Raw genomic sequence first — 23994 nt, 5'->3', positions numbered from 1 at the left:
CTTAATAGGGATAGCATTGAGTCTATAAATGACTTTGGGCAGTGTGGTCATTTTCACAATATTGATTCTTTTTAAGCATGAGCATGGAATGTTTTTCCATTTATTTGTGTGCTTTCCTATTTCCTTGAGCAGCGGTTTGTAGTTCTCCTTGAAGGGATCTTTCACATCCCTTCTAAGTTGTATTCCTAGGTATTTTATTCTCTTTGTAGCAGTTGTGAATGGGAGTTCACTCATGATTTGACTGTCTGTCTATTATTGGTGTATAGGAATGCTTGTGATTTTTGCACATTGATTTTGTATCCTGAGACTTTGCTGAAGCTGCTAATCAGCTTAAGGAGATTTTGGGCTAAGACAGTGGGGTTTTCTAAACATACAATCATGTCTCTGCAAACAGAGACAATTTGACTTTCTCTCTTCCTGTTCGAATACCCTTTCTTTCTCTCTCTTGCCTGATTGCCCTGGCCAGAACTTTCAATACTATGCTGAATAGGAGTGGTGAGAGAGGGCATCCTTGTCTTGTGCTGGTTTTCGAAGGGGATGTTTCCAGCTTTTGCTCATTCAGTATGATATTGGCTATGGGTCTGTCATAAATAACTCTTACTATTTTGAGATACATTTCATCAGTACCTAGTTTATTGAGAGTTTTTAGCATAAAGGAGTGTTGAATTTTATCAAAGACCTTTTCTGCGTCTATTGAGATAATCATGTGGTTTTTGTCATTGATTCTGTTTATTTGATGGATTACATTTACTGATTTGCATATGTTGAACCAGCCTTGCATCCCAGGGATGAAGCCCACTTGATCATGGTGGATAAGCTTTTTGATGTGCTACTGGATTTGGTTTGCCAGTATTTTATTGAGGATTTGTACACTGATGTTCATCAGGGATATTGGCCTGAAATTTTCTTTTTTTGTTGTGTCTCTGCCAGGTTTTGGTATCAGGATGATGCTGGCCTCATAAAATGAGTTAGGGAGGAGTCCCTCTTTTTCTGTTGTTTAGAATAGTTTCAGAAGGAATGGTACTAGCTCCTCTTTGTACCTCTGGTATAATTTAGCTGTGAATTTATCTGGTCCTGGGCTTTTTTTGGTTGGTAGGCCATTCATTATTGCCTCAGTTTCAGGACATGTTATTTGTCTATTCAGGGATTCTATTTCTTTCTGATTTAGTCTTGAGAGGGTTTATGCATCCAGTGATTTATCCATTTCTTCTAGATTTTCTAGTTTATTTACATAGAGGTGTTTACAATATTCTCTCATGGTAGTTTTTATTTCTCTGGGATCAGTGGTGATATTCCCTTTATCATTTTTATTGTGTCTATTTGAATCTTCTTCTCTCTTTTCTTCCTTATTAGTCTGGCTAGCGGTCTGTTGTGTTGATTTTTTCAGAAAACCAGTTCCTGGATTCATTGATTCTTTTTGAAGGGTCTTTCATGTCTCTGTCTCCTTCAGTCTGCTCCGATCTTAGTTATTTCTTGTCTTTTGCTAGGTTTTGAATTTGTTTGTTCTTGCTTCTCTAGTTCTTTTAATTGTGATGTTAGGGTATTGATTTTGGATCTTTCCTGCTTTCTCTTGTGGGCATTTAGTGCTATAAATTTTCCTCTAAACACTGCTTTGGCTGTGTGCCAGAGAGTCTGGTATATTGTGTCTTTGTTCTTATTAGTTTCAAAGAACTTCTCTATTACTGCCTTAATTTCATTATTTACCCAGTAATTCAGGAGCAGTTTGTTCAATTACCTGTAGTAGTGTGGTTCTGAGTGAGTTTCTTAATCCTGAGTTCAGTTCTAAGTTGATTGCACTATGGTTGAGAGACTGCTGTTTCTGTTTTTTTGCACTTGCTGAGGAGTGTTTTACTTCCACTTATGTGGTCAATTTTAGAATAAGTACAACGTGGTGCTGAGAAGAATATATATTTTGTCGATTTTGGATGGAGAATTCTGTAGATGTCTATTAGGTCTGCTTGGTCCAGAGCTGAGTTCAGGTCCTGAATATCCTTGTTAATTTTCTGCCTCATTGATCTAATATTTACAGTGGGTGTTAAAGTTTCCCACTATTATTGTGTGGGAGTCTAAGTCTCTTTGTAGGTCTCTTAAGAACTTGTTTTATGAATCTGGGTGCTCCTGTATTGGGTGCATGTATATTTAAGATAGTTAGCTGTTCTTGTTGCATTGATCCCTTTATCATTATGTAGTGCCCTTCCTTGTCTTTTTTGATCTTTGTTGGTTTCAAATCTGTTTTATCAGAGACTAGGATTGCAACCCCTCGTGTTTTGTTTGTTTGTTTTTCTTTCCATTTGCTTGATAAATATTCCTCCAGCCCTTTATTTTGAGCCTGTGTGTGTCTTTGCACATGAGATGGGTCTCCTAAATACAGCACACCAATGGATCTTTCTCTTTATCTGGTTTGCCAGTCTGTATCTTTTAATTGGGGCATTTAGCCTGTTTACATTTAAGGTTAATATTGTTATATGTGAATTTTATCCTGTCATTATGATGCTAGCTGGTTATTTTGCCCAATAGTTGATGCATTTTCTTCATAGTTTGGTGGTCTTTATAATTTGGTATGCTTTTGCAGGGGATGGTACTGGTTTTTCCTTTCCATGTTTAGTGCTTCCTTCAGGAACTCTTGTAAGGCAGGCCTGGTGGTGACAGAATCTCTTAGCATTTGCGTGTCTGTAAAGGATTTTATTTCTCCTTTGCTTAAGAAGCTTAGTTTAGCTGGATATGAAATTCTGGGTTGAAAATTATTTTCTTTAAGAATGTTGAATAATGGCCCGCACTCTATTTTGGCTGGTAGGGTTTCTACAAAGAGATCTGCAGTTAGTCTGATGGGCTTCCCTTTGTTGGTAACCCCACCTTTCTCTCCGGCTGTGCTTAGCATTTTTTCCTTCATTTCAATCTTGATGAATCTGATGATTAAGTGTCTTGGGGTTCTCTGTATTTCCTGAATTTGAATGTTTGCCTGTCTTGCTAGGTTGGGGAAGTTCTTCTGGATAATATCTTGAAGTGTGTTTTCCAGCTTGATTCCATTCTCCCCATCACTTTCAAGTACACCAACCAAATGTAGGTTTGGTCTTTCCACATAGTCCCATAGTTCTTAGAGGCCTTGTTTCTTTTTATCGTTTTTTCTCTAATTTTGTCTTCATGCTTTATTTCATTAAGTTGATCTTCAGTCTCTGATATCCTTTTTTCCAATTCATCAGTTTGATACTTGTGTTTGCTTCATGAAGTTCTTGTGCTGTGTTTTTCAGGTCTATCCGATCATTTATGTTCTTCTCCAAACTAGGTATTCTAGTTAGCAGTTTCTCTTAACATTTTTTCGGGGTTCTTAGCTTCATTACATTGTTAGGATATGCTCCTTTAGCTTGGAGGAGTTTGTTATTACCCCGCTTCTGAAGCCTCCTTGCTGGCAAGGAGTTGTATTCCTTTGGAGGAGCAGAGGCATTCTAGTTTTTGGAATTTTCAGCCTTTTTGCACTGTTTTTTCCTCATCTTTGTGGATTTATCTACCCTTGGTTTTTGATGTTGATGAGCTTCGGATAGAGTTTCTGTGTAGCCGTCTTTTTGATTGATGTTGATGCTAGTCCTTTCTGTTGGTTGGTTTTCCTTGTAACAGTCAGGCCCCTCTGCTGCAGGTTTGCTGGGATTTTCTAGAGGTCCACTCCAGACCTTGTTTGCCTGTATCACCAGTGGAGGCTGCAGAACCACAAAGATTGCTGCCTGTTCCTTTTTTTGGAAGCTTCTTTCCAGGGGGGCACCCACCAAATGCCAGCCGGAGCTCTCCTATATGAGTTGTCTGCTGACCCCTCCTGCAAGGCATCTCCCAGTAAGGAGGCACAGGGGTCAGGGACCCACTTGAGGAGGCAGTTGTCCCTTAGCAGAGCTCAAGTGCTATGCTGGAAGATCCGCTGCTTTCTTTAGAGCCAGTAGGCAGGAGTGTTTAAGTCTGCTGAAGCTGCATCCACAGCTGCCCCTTCCCCAAGGTGCTCTGTCCCAGGGAGACGGGAGTTTGATCTATAAGCCCCTAACTGAGGCTGTTGCTTTTTTTTTTTAGAGATGCCTTGCCCAGAGAGGAGAAATCTAGAGAGGCTGTAGTCTGACTACAGCAGCTTTGCTGAGCTGCAGTGGGCTCTGCCCAGTTCGAACTTCCTAGCAGCTTAGTTTACACTATGAGGGGAAAACTGCCTACTCAAGCCTCACAAATAGCAAACACTTCCCCCACCAAGCACAAGCATCCTGGGTTGACTTCAGACTGCTGTGCTGGCAGTGAGAATTTCAAGCCAATGGATCTTAGCTTGCTGGGCTCTGTAGGGATGGGATCTGCTGAGCTAGACCACTCTTGCAGCTAGCTTGGTGTCTACCCAAATGGCCACCCTGTTTTGTGCTTGAAACCCAGGACCCTGGTGGCATAGGCACTGGAGGGAATCTCCTGGTCTGTGGGTTTCAAAGCATGGGAAAAGCATAGTATTTGGGCCAGAGTGCTCTGTTCCCCATGGCAGTCTCTCAGGGCTTCCCTTGGCTAGGGGAGGGAGTTTCCTGACGCCTCGTGCTTCCCAGGTGAGGCGATGCCACATCTTCTGCTCACCCTCCATGGGCTGCACCCACTACCTAACCAGTCCCAATGAGATGAACCTGGTACCTCACTTGGAAATGCAGAAATAACTGGCCTTCTGCTTTGATCTCACTGTGAGCTGCAGACTGGAGCTGTTCTTATTCGGCCATTTTGCCAAAGAACTCCTCTTTTGTGTTTCTTTAAGACAGGTGTCCCCAAACTTTTTACACAGGGGGCCAGTTCACTGTCCCTCAGACTGTTGGAGAGCTGCCACATACTGTGCTCCTCTCACTGACCACCAGTGAAAGAGGTGCCCCTTCCTGAAGTGCTGCGGGGGGGCCGGATAAATGGCCTCAGGGGGCTACATGCAGCCCGCAGGCCGTAGTTTGGGGAAGCCTGCTTTAAGATCATTGGTGATATATCTTGTTTTAGAGGATAACTCAGGCCTTCTCTAGTTATTTTCTTGGTCAATTTAGCTAAGGAGTTGTTTAGTTCCTTACTTGTGATGATTTTTTTTTTCTTGCTGCTTTCAAAATTTATTCTTTGTCTTTGGTTTGATTAGGATGCATCTAAATGTGATCTCTGAGTTTATTCTGTTTGGCATTTGTTGAGCTGCTTAGATGTGCAAATAAATGTTTTCTTCAAATTGGGGGCATTGTTCTTTTTTTCAAATATTATTTCTGCTTTTCTCTCTTTTCTCCTTCTGGGAATACCATTTGCAAATCTTGATACATTTGATTGGTGTCCCGCAGGTCTCTGAGGCTCTGTTCATCTACCTACTTACCTACCTTCCCCTTTATTCAGTCTTTGTCCTTAGACTGAATAATCTCAGTCAACCTGTCTTCAATTTGATTGGTTCTTTCTTCTGCCAGCTCAAATCTACCAGTGTGTTTAGTGAATTTTTAATTTTCATTTGTGTACTTTCAAACTTTACAATTGCTGTATGGTTCTTTGTTAGAAATAACTTCTATTTATTTATATAATTGCCTATTTGGTGAAATGTTGTCCTCATGCTTTAGTTGTTTGTACACAGTGTTCTTTCATTCTTGAACATACTTTAAATATCTGATTTAAAGTTTTTTGTCTGCTATGTCCAATATCTGGGCTTTCTCAGAGACGTTATCTGTTGACTTTCTCCCCCATGTGTGGTACATTTTTATTGCTTTACATGTTCTATAGTGTTTTGTTTAAAAACTAAATCTTTAAAAATAATACAATATGACAACTGGAAATCAGATTATGTTCCACCTTAAGGTGTTTTTTTGCTGTGTCATTATGGTTATTCTTTGTTTAGTGACTTTTCTAAACTAATTCTGTTAAGTTAGTATTCTTTGTATTCTGTGCCCATTGAGATCTTCACCTAGTTAGCTTAGTGGTCAGTTAATGATTGAACAGAGGTTTCCTTATATGTCTAGAATCATAAGACTCTCAGTGTTTGCCACGAGGGCTCTGTATGTCTTGAAGAGGAAGGATGAGAATAGTGCATTTGTTTGTTTGTTCGTTTTACCTTGCAGCTTCCGCTCAAAAGAATAGTACAGTTTAAAATGCCATATAGCTTGCTGTGCTTACTGAGATCCAGCTGATTTTCTTGAATAGACATTCCTTGATGGCTGTAAGCCTTTGGTTAATTCCCAGAGTTCTTTTGTTTAATGAAGTTACGTTTCCCCCCTCCCACCCTGCAAAACAGCAACAACAACTCACAAGAGACCCACAACATTAAGTGTCAGATTTGGAAGAAAACAAGTCCCCTTTGTGAAGTATATTTTTCTAGCTGTTTTCCTAATTTAATCTTTGCTCAACAATCAGTTCTTTATTTTGGCATTATTTGCACTTTATATAGACTGAGAATTTTCAAAACAATCAATACCTGCTGTCTCTTTATTTAACGGTCTGCATTAAGCTGCTCTTGCATTGCTATAAAGAAATATCTTGGCCCAGAATGATGGCTCATTCTTATAATCCTATCACTTTGGGAGGCCGAGGTACATGGACCACTTGAGGTCAGGAATTCAAGATCAGCCTGGCCAACATGGCGAAACCCTGTCTGTACTAAAAATACAAAACTTATCTTGGCATGGTGGCAGGTACCTGTAATTCCAGCTACTTGGGAGGCTGAGGCAGGAGAATCACTTGAACCCAGGAGGCAGAGGTTGCAGTGAGCCACGATCGCACCATTGCAATCTGTTGCCCATTGTACTCCAGCCTGGGCAACAGAGCAAGACTCTGTCTCAAAAAAAAAAAAAAAAGAAAGAAAGAAAAGGGGAAAAAAAGACAAATATCTCAGCCTGGCCAATGTGGTGAAACCTCATCTATACTAAAAATTCAGAAATTAGCTGAGTGCAGTGGTGCACACCTGTAATCCCAGCTCTTCAGGAGGCTGAAACAGGAAAATCGTTTGAACCTGGGAGGCAGAGATTGCAGTGGCCCAAGATCGTACCATTGCACCCCAGCCTGGGTGACAGAGCAACACTCCATCTCAAAAAGAAAAAGAAAAAAAGAAATACCTGAGGCATCGTGGCTCCTGCCTATAAGTCCAGCACTTTGGGCTTATGCTGAGACAAACAGAGCACTTGAGGCCAGGAGTTTCAGACTGGCCTTGCCAACATGACAAAACCCAACTACTACTAAAAATACAAAACTTAGCTGAGCGTGGTGTCAGAAGCCTGTAATCCCAGTTACTCAGGAGGCCGAAACATGATAATTACTTGAGCCCAGGAGGTGGAGGTTGTTGTGAGCCAAGATGATACCACTGCACTCCAGCCTGGGTGACAGAGAGAGACCCCCCCCCCCAAAAAAAAAATAGGTTTAATTAGCTCATGCTCTTGCAGTCTGTGCAAGCATGACACCAGTATCTGCTCAACTCTGGTAAGGTCCTCAGGAAGCTTACAATCATGGCAGAAGGCAAAGCAGAAGCTGACATACCACATGACAAGAGAGTAAGAGAAAGGAGGTCCTAGACTTTTAAACATTACAATCATGGTGGAAGGCAAAGCACAGGCTGGCATATCACATGGCAAGAGAGAAAGAAAAAGGAGGTCCCAGACTTTTAAACAACTAGATCTCACATGAACTGAGGGAAAACTCACTTATCACGGAAGGCATAGTGCTAAATCATTCATGAGGGATCCACCCGCATTGTTACCAAAGCACCAGGAATTTGATGTAGGTCTTGCTGCTTGCTTCACAGAAAGCCAATCACTGAAACAACAAGTATTGCCAAGGAAGAAGGCTTTAATTGGGAGCTGCAGCCAAGGTGATGGGGCGCTCAGTCTCAAATCCATCTGCGTGACTAAAACTAGAAGTTGATATAGCAGGGGAGAAACATAGCAGTTGTAAGAAAACAAGAATTAGGGAAGGGGCAAGGAAGCAATCATGGGGAATGAGGGATCCATGATGTGGGGCCATCATCTGGTGAGTTTCAGTTCTTTGATATTTTCTTTGAGAGGCCTGAAGGTCCTTTTCTGAGGGAGGAACTCAGATAAAATAAGTTTTAGGCCTTTTAAGACCAAAAAGGGCAATTTCTGTGTTTATCAAAAAGAACAGTCTATGGGGGCAGTTGGGTTGGATTGACCATGATCCAATCACATCCCATCAGACCCCACCTTCAATATTCAGAATCACATGCCAACATGATATTTAGAGGGGACAAACATCTAAAACATATCACAGTTATTCCTTTAGTTTATCTCTTCCTTTTTGCGCTTTACTATAATTAGCAAGAAGAAACCAGGGGCCACCTTCCACACTTTGCTTAGCTATTTCCCTAGATAGATCACCCAATTAATTGGGCACATTTTCTACTTCCCAAGTTACTGAAGACAACAGTGTTGTGAAACTTTCTGCCATTACGTAATTCCAATAATACTTACCTCATTTTTCTAGTTCTTCTGCAGCCTTCTTAAAGGCTGTGAGTATTCTATTAACAGCTTATTTAAGTTACTTCAGCCTTTCATTAATACTATTCCCAAAGCCCACATCCTGTTTCAAAAGTGACACCTACATTTTCAGTTTTTATTACAGCAGCATCCCACTAATATGTACCAAACTCTTTATTATTTGCTACTCTATAACAAATTACTTCCAAAATTCAGCAGTTTCAAGTAACAGACATTTATTATTTCAATTTTCTCTGGGGTCAGGAATCTGAGAGTTGCTCAGCTGGTTGGTTTTGGCTCACTTTTTCACAAGGCTACAATCAAGAAGTGATCTGGATTGTGGTCATACGAGATTTGATTGCTGTAGAATGTCTTGCAAGTTCACACATTTGGCTGCTTACAGAAGGCTTCCATCTTTCTTCATGTGAGCCACCTCATGGGACTGCTCACAGTTATGGCTTTCTCTAGAGTGAGTGATGACAGAGAGAGAGATGAAGGGACACTCAAGTGAAAGGGAGAAGGAGATAGAAAAGGAGAGAGAGGGAAGGGGGAGGGAAAGGAACAAAAGAGGTGAAGGGGGACAAAAGAGAAAACACCAACCAAGAGCATCAGTGTTCATCAGTGTCCAGTATAAAACCTTCATTCATTTATAACATAATCTCCAAAGTGACAGATACTTTCACAATACACTGTTGATCACACAGACCACCCATGATACAACATGGAGGATGAGGGGGTATTGGACAGCAATGTTTTATCAAGAGGCAGTAATTATTGAGGACCATCTTGAAGCAGATGCCACATAGGGCTTTGTAAATTAGTTAACTTTGGAAAATGATGAATTAAGGGAAAAAATAAGTGTTCCTTTCTAATAGGGGGCAGTAAACCCCATTGCCAGATGGCAGCATTCTTCTGGGCAAATATTTACTACTAGCTTGATCCTTGTAAAAAGTTGATTTTACAATTCCTGACCTACATCTAAATCTTAAATTACTTATCTTTTTTGTAGTTATGACAACTTGTGCAGGTGATTTAGGAGGCTCACTAACCAATCAGCAGCTGAGAAGCATTCTGTCTGTCTGTCTGTCTGTCTTTCTCCATCTCTTTTGCCAAGTTTTTTGGTCTCACACATGGACTTACTTATTCCCCAATATAATATAAAGAGACAAAAAGTGAGTTGGTGAATAAAACAGAGTAGCACTATGTATTGTGCTTTAAACTTCGCTCTAAATTCAATTCTAAGGTAGAGCCCTAGTAACATGATATGGATCTAATTATGTCTGTCCTTTATGGTAGTTGTACTTGATCAGAATATTTTGGGTAAAACTCTCAATGATATTCTCATTGTACAGAATTATCTTAGGATATCCATGCTGAAATATTTAGGAGTAAATTGTGATTATTCTGCAATTTCGATGGTTCTACAAATAAAAATAAAGCAAAAGGACAGCAAATTTGGCAGACCAGTAACATTTCTTGAATATTAGTGGAAACTGTATCATCATACTGTTTTTTCATTTTCTCTTTATGATCAAAATTTTTCTATATAAAAAATTAAGGAAATAAAAAATCCTTGATGATGACATTCAGGATTCATAGGAGATGCACATTTTACAGAATTGAAGAACTTAATGGATATAGAATTATAAGAATTTACAGTGTTTTCCTAGTTAATGCATGCACTTTGTATATTAGGATAAAAATTGGTTATTCATACAATTTATGTTCACATACTGTTTTAATATCTTAATAAAATACATTTGAATGAATATTAGAACTCTTGAGAATAAATTGTTCAGCTTCTGTGTATAATTCTTTATCTGTATTTTAGTTTGGGACCAGAGGATGTTTAATCATACAAAATAATTAAATATGCTACATTTTGGTTGATATATTATTATAAAACTAATTAAATCTACAAAGCTTCTATTGCTAATTCCCAGCAAACAGTGGAAGTTATGGACTGATGCTAAAAGACTTCTGAAATCATTAATTTGTAATAAAAATAAATTAAAATGTTGGTAAAATTTGCATTTCTCTTTTTAAAATGATTATTATATTTATTTCTTCCCTAGATCTTCCTCAGAACTGTGATCCTAACATTCCCCTAGTTGCTCAGGAATTAATGAAAAAGATGATACGTCAATTTGCGATTGAGTACATTTCAAAAAGTGGTAAAACTCAAGAGAATAGAAATGGTTCAATTGGACCAAGTATAGTATGTAAAAGTATCCAAATGAATCAAGCAGAAAACTCCCTTCAGGAAGAGCAGGAAGGCCCCTTAGACCTCACTGTGAATCGAATGCAAGAACAAAATACTCAGCAAGGTAAGATTTTTGTGTGCATGCAATATATAATTTTATGTTGTATATCCTTAAATGTATATTTGCAACTTTTTATATTCATGAGGAAATTTATTTTGGATGTAATATGAATTTTAATTTGTTCATGTAATATGGTCTAGAGAGAAATACAAATTTACAGCTTTCGTATTTGCATCTTTGTTCATTAAAGAGGAAATTTGAGTTGATTTCAACTCCTTTTGCAATAAAGTTTATGATGAACAAATCCTAATAAACAGCTTAAAAATAAAGGATATAAAGAGATGTTTATAAGAAATAACTGTTTTTTTAGTGGACAGCTGAAAACATTAATTAAGCACTTGCTTGTTTAGTTTTTCTTTTGTACTTAGGTGAGGAAAAAAGTAGATGATTTATCTTCCAGTTTATGATGTAACTGGGAACAGAGGAAATGGAATATGTGTGACAAATATAATGTTATCATGTAACTAACTGTATGGAGACATATTTGTCATAAGGAGCCTGAGCAATGAAGACCATGTTGTACTTTAATTAAAAGAGAACCATAACTTCACAGAGGAAAGGCGAGAAGAGGCTTTTAAGTGTGTGTGAGGACTTAAGTGTTTATCCGGGCAAAGGACAATTGAGATAGCTTTTGTTAATATGGGTTAGGAATCGTATTGTCAGTTTTTGAAGCCATAATAAAAAAGCACTAAATTTAATTCCAGAAAGCAATGATGTTAGTTTGGGTCTCTTAAGAAGAATATACTAGTTAGTGTTTGAAGAGTTAGTTGTTTCAGTGTGTAAATCAGATTAAAATTTAGAGAGGCTGAGATATGGGAATAATTTTTCCTTTTTCATTCCCTAGTATTAGGTTGCAAGCATTTATGTGACAATTTCTGACAAATTTTAAGATAATAGGTTATAAGACAGAGAAAGAAATGTCAAAGATAACTATGATATCACATGGGTGTCCAACATTTTGGCTTCCCTGGACTGCATTGGAAGAAGAAGAATTGTGTTGGGCTACACATAAAATACACTAACGATAGCTGCTGAGCTTTAAAAAGCAGGAACTGGTGTTGGGGGGGTGGTTCCCTGTGTAATTTTTATGGTATCTGCCACCACAGATAAGCAAAAAGCAAAAAAAAAAATCCTCACATCAAAGGGTTGGACACCTCTTGAAGGCTTAAGGAAAAAAATATCAGTACATAGAATTTTGGAAATCAGAAAACAGAGGAATTTTACAATTTTTTTTATTTGCTTTTCCATGCCTTATATTCCCTTATGTCTCCCTCATTTGGGGGATTTCTGAAGAGACTAGAACATAGGCTTTGGTATGTGACAGGCTTGTGGTTGAAATCCCAGCTCTGTTACTAACTTAAGTTACAGATAGATAACTTAAGTAATAGGTAATGTTACTTATCAGACCTTTAATTTCTTCCATTGTAATTTGGCCATAATAATAATGGACCCACTGGAGCAATGTGAGAATTAAATATTTAGTAACAAACTCATGAAAGATACTCAAATACTAGTCTCACCATACTCTCTCCTATTCCTTACCACCACAGAAGAAGCCTTAGAAGTAATGTGATAGTGATCTATAAATATTTGTATGGCTGTTACCCTAACATGGGACTGAATTTTCTGTGAATGGTCCAATGAGTAGAATTAGGATGACTAGCTAGAGGTTAGAGAGAAACAGATTTCAGGTCTAGATAATAAAGACTATTTCTAAAGAAGTTTTTAAGGAAAGAAGGAATGAGTCCCTGATTGCTTCATCATTGGGGTATTGAAAAGCATCAGATGACTGGTTCGAATAGATGGCATTTTAAAAGTAAATTTCCAGTGTTTAGATCTTTGATTCTATGAAGTTAAGTGGCAAGGCAGATCCAAGTATACATAGAAAACAAGTCATGTAATTATTTAAATTTTTATAATAGTCTAAGTAAAGTGCAAAAATATGTGAAAATCCTGAGGGTGGAAAGACTAGTGATAGTGGATATAAATCTATAAGTAGTCTTCTTGATAATTTTAATTTTTGGATGACTTTTTGTCATGTGATTCTAGTCTTACTTGAGGGTAGAAATTATTTAGTTTAATGTGATTTGAGATATAGAGGGCGAGGGGAAGAATGATGACAGATGAAGCTAAAGAAGTAAGTAGGGATGAAATTTCGACTTTTCTTGGAGTCGTAGAAAGCTACTAGACTGAGAGTAACAAGATCAGATTTTCTTTTATGAAACCATTCTGCCATGGTATGGATTGGCAGTTTCTTAAAATCTGCCTGCTTACACATCAAACAAGGAAAACTTGAGCACATACCCTTGGATGCAGTTGGGTGTGCATATGTATGTGTGTGTATGTACCTACTAACACACTATATGTACTAATCTTTCTATAAATATTTTAGGATTTAAATAAAAACGTTATAAAGAATTTTTAAATGTCTTGCTAATCATGATGACTTCACTGCCAATATCTTATTGAATGATAATATACTTTAGAAGAGTTTCATTAGCAGTGATAGAAAGTATAAACCCATATTTCAAATAGCTTCCTTAATTAATCTTTTTTGGCCAGATTTCAATGTTTTTACCTCATGGTATAGTCAGTAAAGAGCTTATACTAGTGGTAGCAGTGTCAGTTATGCTCTTTTTAATGTTGTTATTTGCTAGTACTTGCATTTTTAGTATTTTTCTCACTATAATTTTTAACAATACTCGTTTAAGTCAGTTATTTATTTGATGAGTTACTTTATTCAAATTAGATGGTAATTCATATATCCAATAGATAATATGTCCATAAATGATGTAGATAAATTTATAGATAGTATAACCCATAAGTTTATGAAATTCTCCATGCCAAATGGTTTTATAGGTAACTTTATATACTCTTAAAGCAACAGTTAATTCCTATTTGGGGCTTTCCTTTTTTTCTACTCTGTTTTGAATAGTAGAAAAAAAAAAAAAAAGAAATGTTGGTATAATCTTGATACCCAAACCAGACAAAGGTAGCAAAAGAAAGAAATATTGCAACTTACAAACCTAGGAGCAGAAATCCTTAATAAATATCAGCAAATTGAGTACAGTGATGTATAAGAACATAATAATGATTAAGGTGGCATGAATGATTAAGCATTTCAAATATTTTCTTAATTAAAAAACTATGTCATTCTAATAGATATAGAAAAAATTATTCCACAAGATCTGACAGATTTATGATAAAAAGGGCTTATCAAACAAAGAATAATAGATGGGTACTTCCACTACCAAAAACATTATAACCTAAAGATTTAAAATAAAAGATAACATAAAAAATGCACTCCATCATCAGTTTTAAACATTTGATGAGTGGTCCTCATTCAGCTACCCAATTAGAAAATCTAGTTTTAAAAAAATTATAATTGCAATAGCCGCAACAACAGGAAAAACAGTAAAATGCCTAAGAATGACAGTTAAACTATATCAGGTCTTATGGATAATATTATAAAAATACATTGAAGGAAGTTAAAATAACCAGCAAAATGAGTAATCATACTTTAAATGAATGTGAGACTGAAAGATGATAGCAGTTTACCCTTAATGTGCTTACAAATTCAATGTCATTTCAGGCAGAATTCTGACAGGATTTAATTGTTAAATGTGGCTTGCTGATCCTAAAATTTACAAGCAAGACTTAAAGAGCCAAGAATAATCAAGTCAAGGTGATAAATATAGTCTTGCTAAATGTAGCAACATTTATTAAGTGCAGTAATTAAACCAGAGTGCTATTGCCCAGGATAAACATAACTAGGACAGATCAGTAAACCCAGAAGCTCCCAAACAGTAGTGGAATCTTTGTATAAGACAGACATGTCATTATAAATCACTGAGAAGAACGCTATATTCATAAATAGTTCCAGGGCAATTGATTACCCAAAAGGGGGATAAGTGGTAGATCTCTACCTCATACCACTCTAAAAAATAGTTAAGTTTAAAGGCTAAATGTGAAAAGCAAACTAAAAGAGAGGAAATTAGAGGATACTATCTTAACTCAAAATAGGGAAGAAGTTCTTAAAATACAAGAATCACAGTTCATAAACAATTTTGTATATTTGACTGTATTTAAATCTAAAACTCAAGTATAGAAGTCATTGAAGAAAGTGAAATGTCAAGCCTCAACTATAACTGATGTATCTAGCAAGCATTCAACTAACAAAGCTACAACCAGTGTAGACAGACAACTAATGAGAAAAATAGGCAAAAACAAGTGTCAGAAGATGATACTGGAGTAGCCAGATAAGCAAAGATACTTAAAAGAATATTTTACCCAGCTTCCTTCTCTATGTGGGATTCTTTTATTCTGTAAGAGATGGTAATTCAGCCGCTGACTAAGTATTTACAGAAAATCTTTGGCAACTGTAATATTACAGTTAACCTTATAGCTATGAAGAATATGCTCACTGTTTTATATTTTTTCATCTGCAGCAGCATTTTACTTTACTGTAAATACTTGTAAAAATTATTACACCTCTAAGATTTTACTTTTCCATGATAACCTTTAGGGTTTTCTTCTGTTTTGCTTTGTTTTTTCTTTGTGCACCAATATGAGAAACTCTAGTCCTTTGACATAGTAATGCTGTAAATATTCGTTGAAACTATTATGTTTCTTCAAATATCTGTTTTCCATGCAAATCTTTTCAGCTTTCTTAATTGTTCTTCATAAGTCAGTTTCCATCTTTCTCATGGTTATTGCCTTTTTCATACACAACTCTATACTGACTTAAAATATGGTTACCCTGAGGAAAACATGGCTATTTTCGTCTCCATTGTACTGTTCTATCCAGGCATTTCAAATGTTAGAGGATATTTCTTTGTACATTTTAAATTCTTCAGATTTGTATAAATACTCTGAGCTTCGGAAACTGGTGGAAGGGAAGGCATGTATTGCCCATACCCAGGATTCTTTTTTGTCCTAGTACATTGAGTTAAGAAACAGTTATAAATAACATTAGTGTGTCAGGTATATATATTTTTAAATATCAGATTTAATCTGGGGCCAGAGTAAAAACCTCACAAATTCCAGTGTACAAGAAGAAATTTGCAACTTGACCTTTATCATTACTGTAACAACTGTGAAGACTAGGCCAATCCAATACAGAACAAGAATGGATGTGGGTAGAGGTGGAACAGCAATACTTCATTGACTTTGTTGATGCAGTTTTCTACCATAAGATCCAATGAGTATTCTGGTAGAACTTTCATTATAGTAAACTTCTCAATGCATTGTAATTGTTTGCATGTTTATCTCTCCATTGTAATCTACCGTTGGGAGCAGGAAACTTGTCTTTTTTTACTTTTATGTCTCCAGTGCTTGATATGGTCTATGGTATATCAGATTTATTTAGTAGATTTAAAATATTCATCATCTTCAAATGCCACTGATAACTAAAAGGAGAATTGTGATTTGACCATTGCATTTATGATGTTTTCACAATGAAATTTTTTATTTTAAACATTTTGGCTGGAAAATATTCTGCACTGTACTTTTTAATGCTTTTCAAAACTCGATGTGGAACATTGTGTCATAATAATGGACATTAATTATTGTATCACCATGTAATGATTTTGAATTTTTTAGGATTATTTTCTCTTAATTAGCTAGAGATAAGATTTTTTTTTAATTACTTCAAAATGTTATCAGTAGAGTAAACTTTAGAACCTACAACTTCTAGTTTAAATTTCTTTTTAACAAATTATGTATAGGACTAATAATAAGTCGGCTTCCAGTGACTATTTGAGAGACTATATAAATAATATATATGAATTTCAGCATTATATTTAGTTATTAAGTATCCTTTGTTGCTGCTGCCACCGCCACTCTTCTGCTTTCTTGGCTGTGATTAAGGTAGGTGTTACTATGTGTAAGAGAGTCATGTATAGTTTTATGATGTTATGTACGCTTAAATATGTGGTTTATAAATTAAGTTCTATCATTCTGTTTGGAAATCACTGAACAATTTTTAAAGTTCAGTTTAAAAAATTTTCTGTATTCACTAATGGAATTGTCTGTCTTGTTTTTTCTTTGCTGAGCTTTTGTTTTCTGTGGCTAAAAACGTGGAAAAAAAAATGTTATATTCCATGCTTGGGAAGATGCCATGTTTTAGTTGACCTAAAAAATAAAACGTATGTCTAGGTGATCCTGTGTCCCTTATCTAACCTTCTTGACTGCAGGGATAGAAGAAACAGGTGTTATTCTAAAATTCCATATCTAGGCCTACACTCTCATGCTGAAAACCCTTTAATGGGTTCATATTGCCCTTTAGATAACATCAAAAATCCTAAACTCCAGGAACCAGCCCCTGCCCATGTATCCAGCTGCATCTTGTGTCTCTCTTTCTTTAGTCTTCATACTGGCTTTTTCTCATTTTCTTGAATATGTCATACATTCTCAGAACCTCAGAACACCAACAATAAAGCTACCTTCTACCCCCAATCAGTTTTTTTGTAAATACATACTATCTTTTTTCCAGGTCTCCTTTTAAACATTACTTTCTTAGGTAAACTTCATCCATACCTTCCAAATTGGATGTACACAGACACACATGTTGATATTCTTACTGTATTTAGTTTGGGATTCTTACTGTATTTTCATATAATATCGTGTATTGTTTTGTGGCATTTGTTACCCTTGTAATTATTTGTTTCAGCCATCTTATTATCTGCTGTCTGTTTGTCTTGTTATGCTTTTTTCCTCATTTTCTTTTGGATTGAATTTCCTCACTTTTCCTTCTTTGCCTATTTTGAAGTTATATACTCTACTGCTATTCTGTTTGTAGTTACCCTTGTTAAAGTTAATAGTTAATAGAAATTTAGAGTCACCTGCTTTGACACTTATAGCCATCTTCAGTGCTGTTTCCCTTCTGGTGACACCACAACTTAAATACAACCATTTTTTTAATATCATCAATTTTTGTTGAGTATTACATACCTGATTATCATCTCCTTTGCTCATCATTCCTTCATATATTTCACGTGTTCTTCTGGGATCGGGCATTCCTTAAAAGTTTATTGGTAGTAAACTCTCAGAGTTTTGTTTTTGGTTTTTTATTTCTTTTTCTTTTTCACTTTTGTTCTTAAAAGATCTTTTGTCTAGGCACATAACTGTCTTTTTGCTATGATTGTGTGACTGCCAGCTAATAGTCTTTTCCTCATAGGTAACTTTACGCACTCTACTTTTGGGCGCTCTCTCACTCTTCTCTGTTTTGTTTGTGGCATTCTGCAGGTGTTTTAGATATGTTTGGAAGCAGATTTCTTTTTCTTCATATAAACCACAGAATATATTTAATTCAAATTAAACATGAAACTAGAATAATGTTCTGTCCTTATCAAGTAGCAATTATATTGCTTTTTTTTTTTTTAAGTACATTTTTATCTACATTCTGACAATCCAGCAAGGCAGCACAGGTCACATCCAGTTTGATGAGGTGACAGGAAAGCAGATTTCTTTATTCTACTTAGGAGTTACATGGTTTCTAAAACTAAGGACAGATCTCTCATCTATTGTGGACATTTTCCAGCCATTATCTGTTCAAATACATTTTTACTCACTTTATTTCCTGTCAAAATCCATTGAAACATATTTTTGTTCTTATTTTATCCTCCCTATCTCTTACCTTCCTTTTCATATTTCCATCTTTTTGTTTCTGTATAATATCATGATTAGTTTATTCAGAAATATTTCCCAGTTTACTAATTGTCTTTCAAGCTATTTTAATCACGATTTAACCTGTGTTGTGAGTTTCTAATTTGTCATTATACTTTGCATTTCCAGAAGTTAGTTGTTACTTTTTCCAAATATGCTTATCAGCATGCTCATAATTTTACAGAAGAATCACTAAGCAAGATATCAAAAGTGACTGGGAGGGTTATTTTCTATAAGATGGTTCAGGAAGACCTTCATGAAGAAGTGAGTTTGAGCTGAGGCATGAATAATGAGAGGAAGTCTTCCATGAAGATTTGAGGTTGGGGCATTTAAGTCAGAAGAAATACCAAATATAAATACAAAATATCAAAACTCAGGGTAGGAATATATCAGATATGTTTGAGGAACTGTATGAAGATTGTCTCAGTCAGGTGAAAACCAAGATTGTTCAAAGCTTTTTTAATAAAGTGAGATTATAGAATGTCAATAAATATAATTGTTACAATATATATAAGCTGGATTTTTCTTTTTTCTGTTTTGTAAAGAATGTCATTTTTAAAAATCATGCACTTTAAATTCAGAAGTTTCATAAATGTTACCATCTGAAATGTCACTTGACTAAATTAGGTATATGAAGCAAAAATAAAAAGAAAAAAGAAATTAGTGTTCTCTGTTGCTGTTCAATTTTTTACAACACTTTGTTATATAGGTTAAATATTCCTTATCTAAAATGCTTGAGACCAGAAGTGTTTCAGATTTTGATCTTATTTTGGAATATTTGCATACACATAATGAGATATCTTATGGATGGAGCCCAAGTCTAAACCTAAAATTCATTTGTTTCTTATATACCTTATACAAACAGCCTGAAGTTAATTTTATATAATATTTTAAGTAATCTGGTACATGCAACAGTTTGTGTTAACTACTTATATAATATAAAGTTGATAACCAACCCCCTGGGTTTCCAAGTGTCAATTCATTGTTGTTGTTGTTGTTTTCTTTTCCCTTGTAATTTCTCCAGGTATTCTTTTCCCAAAGAGGTAACTTTCATATCTACCTTATAACCTTGAATTTACCAGTAGCCAAAATTGGGTTCTTAGGCCCAGTTTGAATAAAGCTGATATTCTGTATTTAATCTTCCTCTTGGTTTTCTGTTAAGGACAAAACTTATATTTTTTTTTAATGACTTATTAGGTTCTGCCAAGATTTTGTCCTTGCCTACCTCTCTGGACTTGTTCCTTTCCTTCTCTTCCTGGCATAGGTTCAAGTCACACTGTCTACGTATGACACTTGCCAAGCTCACTCTTCAGGGCCATCATCATTGCTGATCCCTTTGCCTGGGTTACTCTACCTTAAGATATTCATGTTTCTTTTGGCTTGCCCCTGTTCATCACCTTATAAGATTAAAAAACTAATGATTCTAATCTCTTAAGGGTTTCAAAATATTGAAATGTAAAAGATCAACAACCTGATAGAAAAAATGAGCATAATTATACTATCAGTTCATAGAAGAAATTTTAAAGGTCCTTAAACATAGGAAAATACTTATCAGCCATACTTGGGTGATTCACACCTGTCACACTGATAAGAAGTCAAGTTTAGCTGTATACACTGTTTGTCAAAGCTGTTAAGTAACAGACATTTTCATGCATTACTGGAAATACAAACTGGTACAGTCCTTATGGAAGAATTGAGAGTATCTCTTACATTTTATAAACATTTGTCCTTTGACCTAGGAGTCTTATTTCAGGGAATCAAGCCTTTAATTACACCTGCACAAATACGGAATGACATCCTTTCAGGGTTATTCACTTTGACATTATTTGAATAGCAGGACATTGGAAAATAATCCAAATATCTATCAATAATATCTTGGTTAGTTAAATTACTTATATTCACAAAGTGGAAGACAAACATCGGAGGATGAGAATGATCTCTTGACAGTGAATTTCCAGGTTTTCTTGTTAGGTAATAAAAAACAAGATGCAGAAATGCATATATTACATGCTGTCTTTTGTGTAGAAAAATGGGAAAGATAAGCCAAAAACTAATGATAATGAACATGGTTACCCAGAAGGGAATGAAGTAAATGAGGCAGATGAGACAGGAATAGAATTGCTCTGAATAGACCTTGTTATTTATATTCTGCATATTCCAAAGGGTAAAAATTTTTTAAATGTGGAGCAATCCAGTGGCTGGGCGTGGTGGCTCATGCTTGTAATCCCAGCACTTTGGGAGGCCAAGGTGGGTAGATCACGAGGTCCGGAGATCGTGGCTAACATGTTGAAACCCCATCTCTACTAAAATACAAAAAATTAACCGGGTGTGGTGCATATGCGTGTAGTCCCAGTTACTCGAGAGGCCTCTGAGGCAGGGGAATCGCTTGAACCTGGGAGGCAGAGGTTGCAGTGAGCCGAGGTCGCGCCGCTACACTCCAGCCTGGTGACAGAGCAAGACTCTGTCTCAAAAAAAAAAAAAAAAAGAAAGAAAGAAAGGAATGAATCCGCAAAATTTGAAGTAGAATATAACAAACCTGGCTGGGTCAAATTAGTAAAATTAGTAACATAATGTTAGTAACATAACATTGAGAAAAGAATTACATCAAATGATTTTACCCAGGATTTTGACTATACATTCTTAGTGAAATACATTCCAACAGCAATAGAATATACTTTAAGGGCAAAAAAATGCTTTAAAGATCTTAAACCTTTTTTAAACTAATACTAGTAATAATAATGTCACTATTTTTTGAGTCTGTAGAACAAGTCAAATATATAATCATGTTAACATCATTAGGAAACCGGTATTTTCAGTGCAAGAGAAGAAGCAACAAGTTAAAAACCTTATATTACATGTGGATAGGAAATGCAGTGCAAAACATGAATTATTTTCAAAAAATGCACATTTCCTCGTCTCACTACTGAAATAGCCTAAAAGCAATGAAAACTCAGTGGCATTGAACCTAAACCTAGAATGGGGTCTTTAAACATTATTTCGCTTTAAAAGGAAGCAGGCCTCTTTGGACTTCAGGTTTAGACTAGGAAATGTACCACATGAGCCTGGAACATCTTCCTTGCCAGCAGGCAAGGAAGCCCAAAGACTAATTTGTTGAAAGAAGATAGGAGTCAATATTAAAAGTTCCCAGTTGGTCAAATATGAAAACATTTGATCATCAGTAGGAAGAACAATTTCAGTGGAATGAAAAATACTGAATTTTTAAAAATGTACTCATTTATGAGAACCAGAAACTGAAAGTGTCCCTCAGAGTCAGTAGTCTATATTGGAGGTATATACCACACCAATTCTTTACTATACTGTGAAAATTAACAATTAAAGGATAGTGTTAAGCTATCTTAACACTTTTTATCTTACTTTTATTTTACTTACTTTATCTTTTTCTTTACAAATTGTGTTTCAGGATAACCAAATAATCATTTAAAGAAAATTATTGAATGTTGGCTAATAAATATGGAAGGCATAATAGACTTAAAATATTACTATTTTTCCACCCCTAATAAGATAATTGAATAAAATAACAGCATCAGAAGATAAAGACTAATGTAAATTAATACAACCATTGTGGAGAACAGTTTAGAGGTTCTTTGAAAAACTAAAAATAGAGCCATCATGTGATCCAGCAGTCCCATTGCTAGGTGTATACCCTTAAGGAAATCAGTATTTCAAATAAATATCTGAACTCCCCTGTTCATTGCAGTTTTATTGACAGTAGCCAAGATTTGGAGGAAACATAAGTGTCCATTAACAGACAAATGGGTAAAGAAAATGTGGTACATATACACAACACAATACTATTCAGGCATAAAAAAGAATGAGATCCTCTTATTTGCAACAAGATGGGTGGAACTGAAGGTCCATTAGGCTAAACGAAACAACTCAGGCACAGAAAAACAAACTTCTCATGTTCTCACCTTCTTTGGGGAGCGAAAAATTAAAGCAATTGAACTCATGGAGACAGAGAGTAGAAGGATGGTTACCCAGAGGCTGAGAAGGATAGTGGGGGGTGGTGTAAGGAGGAAGTGGGGATAGTTAATGGGTACAAAAAATAGAATTAATAAGATCTGTAGCACAACACGATGACTATAGTCAATAACAGTTTAATTGTACATATAAATTGTACCTCATATACCCCATACTCAGCAACTACCCACAGAAATTAAAACTTAGAAACACAAGAAACACAGTAATGCATTGTTTAATACCCACCAGCGATGGCTAGAATCTAAAAGATAAAGTAAGTGTTGACAAAGATACAAAAAAAAAAATTGGAGCCTTGACACATTGCTAGTAAGAATATAAAGTGGTGCAACCCCTTTTTAAACAGTCTGAAGTTCCTCAAAAGGTTGGACATCCAGTTATTATATGACCCAACAGTTCTACTCCTAGGAGCCTTTTCAAGAGAACTGAAAACGTATGTGTACACAAATGTTTATAGCAGCATTATTCATAATAGCCAAGAAGTACAAACAACCCAAATGTCCATTAACTGAAGAAAGGATAAGTAAAATATTGTATATCCATAAAATGGAATAAACTTCAACAGTAAAAAGGAGTAAAGTACTGATGCATGATACAACATGGGTGAACCTTAAAAACATTGTGCTAATTAAAAGCCAGTCACAAAAGACCAAATATTATATGATTATGTTTGTAGGAAATGTTTAGAATAGGAAAATCCGTAGGCATAGAAAGTAGATTACTGGTTGCCAAAGGCTAGGAGTCATAGGACAAGGGAGAGCAGTCACTCAAGGGTGCAGGATTTCTTTCTAGGGTGGAGAAAATGTTCTAAAATTGTGATGGTTGTACAACTCTGAATACAGTGAAAACCACTGAATTGTAATAGTCAAGGTATAGGGTCAGCCTAAATGTCTATCAACAGATGAATGGATTCTTAAAATATGGTATATGTACACAGTGGAATACTTTTTCAGCCAATAAAAAAAATGAAATCCTGTCATTTGCAACAACGTGGATGAAACTGGAGGACTTTATGTAAAATGAAATAAACCATGCACAGAAGGACAAATACAATATGTATATTTGTCACTCATGTGGAATCTAAATAAAGCCTGTCGTATAGAAATGGAGAGTAGAATAGTGACTAGCAGAGGCAGAAAAGGATATGGGGAGGGGGATGAAGAGGTTAATCAACAGGTACAAAGTTAGGTAGGAGAAAGGAATACTTCTGGTGTACTGTTACACAATAGGGTAACTATAGTTAATTATAACGTGTTATTTCAAAACAGCTAAAAGTATTTTGAATGTTGTCACCACAAAGACAAGTGTTTGAGGTGGTGAATATGCTCATTACACTGATTACTATACAATGTGTACATGTACACATGTATGGAAACACCCCATTGGACCCCATAAATAGATAAAATATGTGTCAATTCAAACCAGTAAAACACATATATTTATATATGTATATATATATATATTTGTGTGTGTGTGTGTGTGTGTGTATGAAGATAAACAGTATTAGAGGAAAGATTATTTTAAGATCTTTACAGTGGTAGGATCAGACTGTCACCATCAGAACACACACTGATCACTTGAGC

General features: G+C 35.8%; 1 protein-coding gene across 18 annotated transcripts in view; it reads left to right on the top strand.

Annotated features, from left to right (window-relative positions):
* LCORL (ligand dependent nuclear receptor corepressor like) overlaps nt 1–23994 on the top strand; it is a 201785-nt gene that overhangs the window by 125295 nt on the left and 52496 nt on the right. For 15 of the 18 annotated variants that reach the window (XM_010338157.3, XM_074395936.1, XM_074395928.1 and 12 more), the window contains one exon: nt 10499–10750. In XM_010338157.3, coding sequence (XP_010336459.2) covers nt 10499–10750 — 252 coding nt within the window. Of the gene's footprint in view, nt 1–10498; nt 10751–23994 lie in introns of those variants that run through there. The other 3 variants (XM_074395939.1, XM_074395941.1, XR_012516813.1) reach the window with 2 other exon arrangements.

The sequence above is a fragment of the Saimiri boliviensis genome, chromosome 3, assembly GCF_048565385.1.
Source record: "Saimiri boliviensis isolate mSaiBol1 chromosome 3, mSaiBol1.pri, whole genome shotgun sequence".
Lineage (NCBI taxonomy): Eukaryota > Metazoa > Chordata > Mammalia > Primates > Cebidae > Saimiri > Saimiri boliviensis.
The sequence above is the reverse complement of the archived record's forward strand: the minus strand, read 5'-3'. Positions and strand labels throughout refer to the sequence as shown.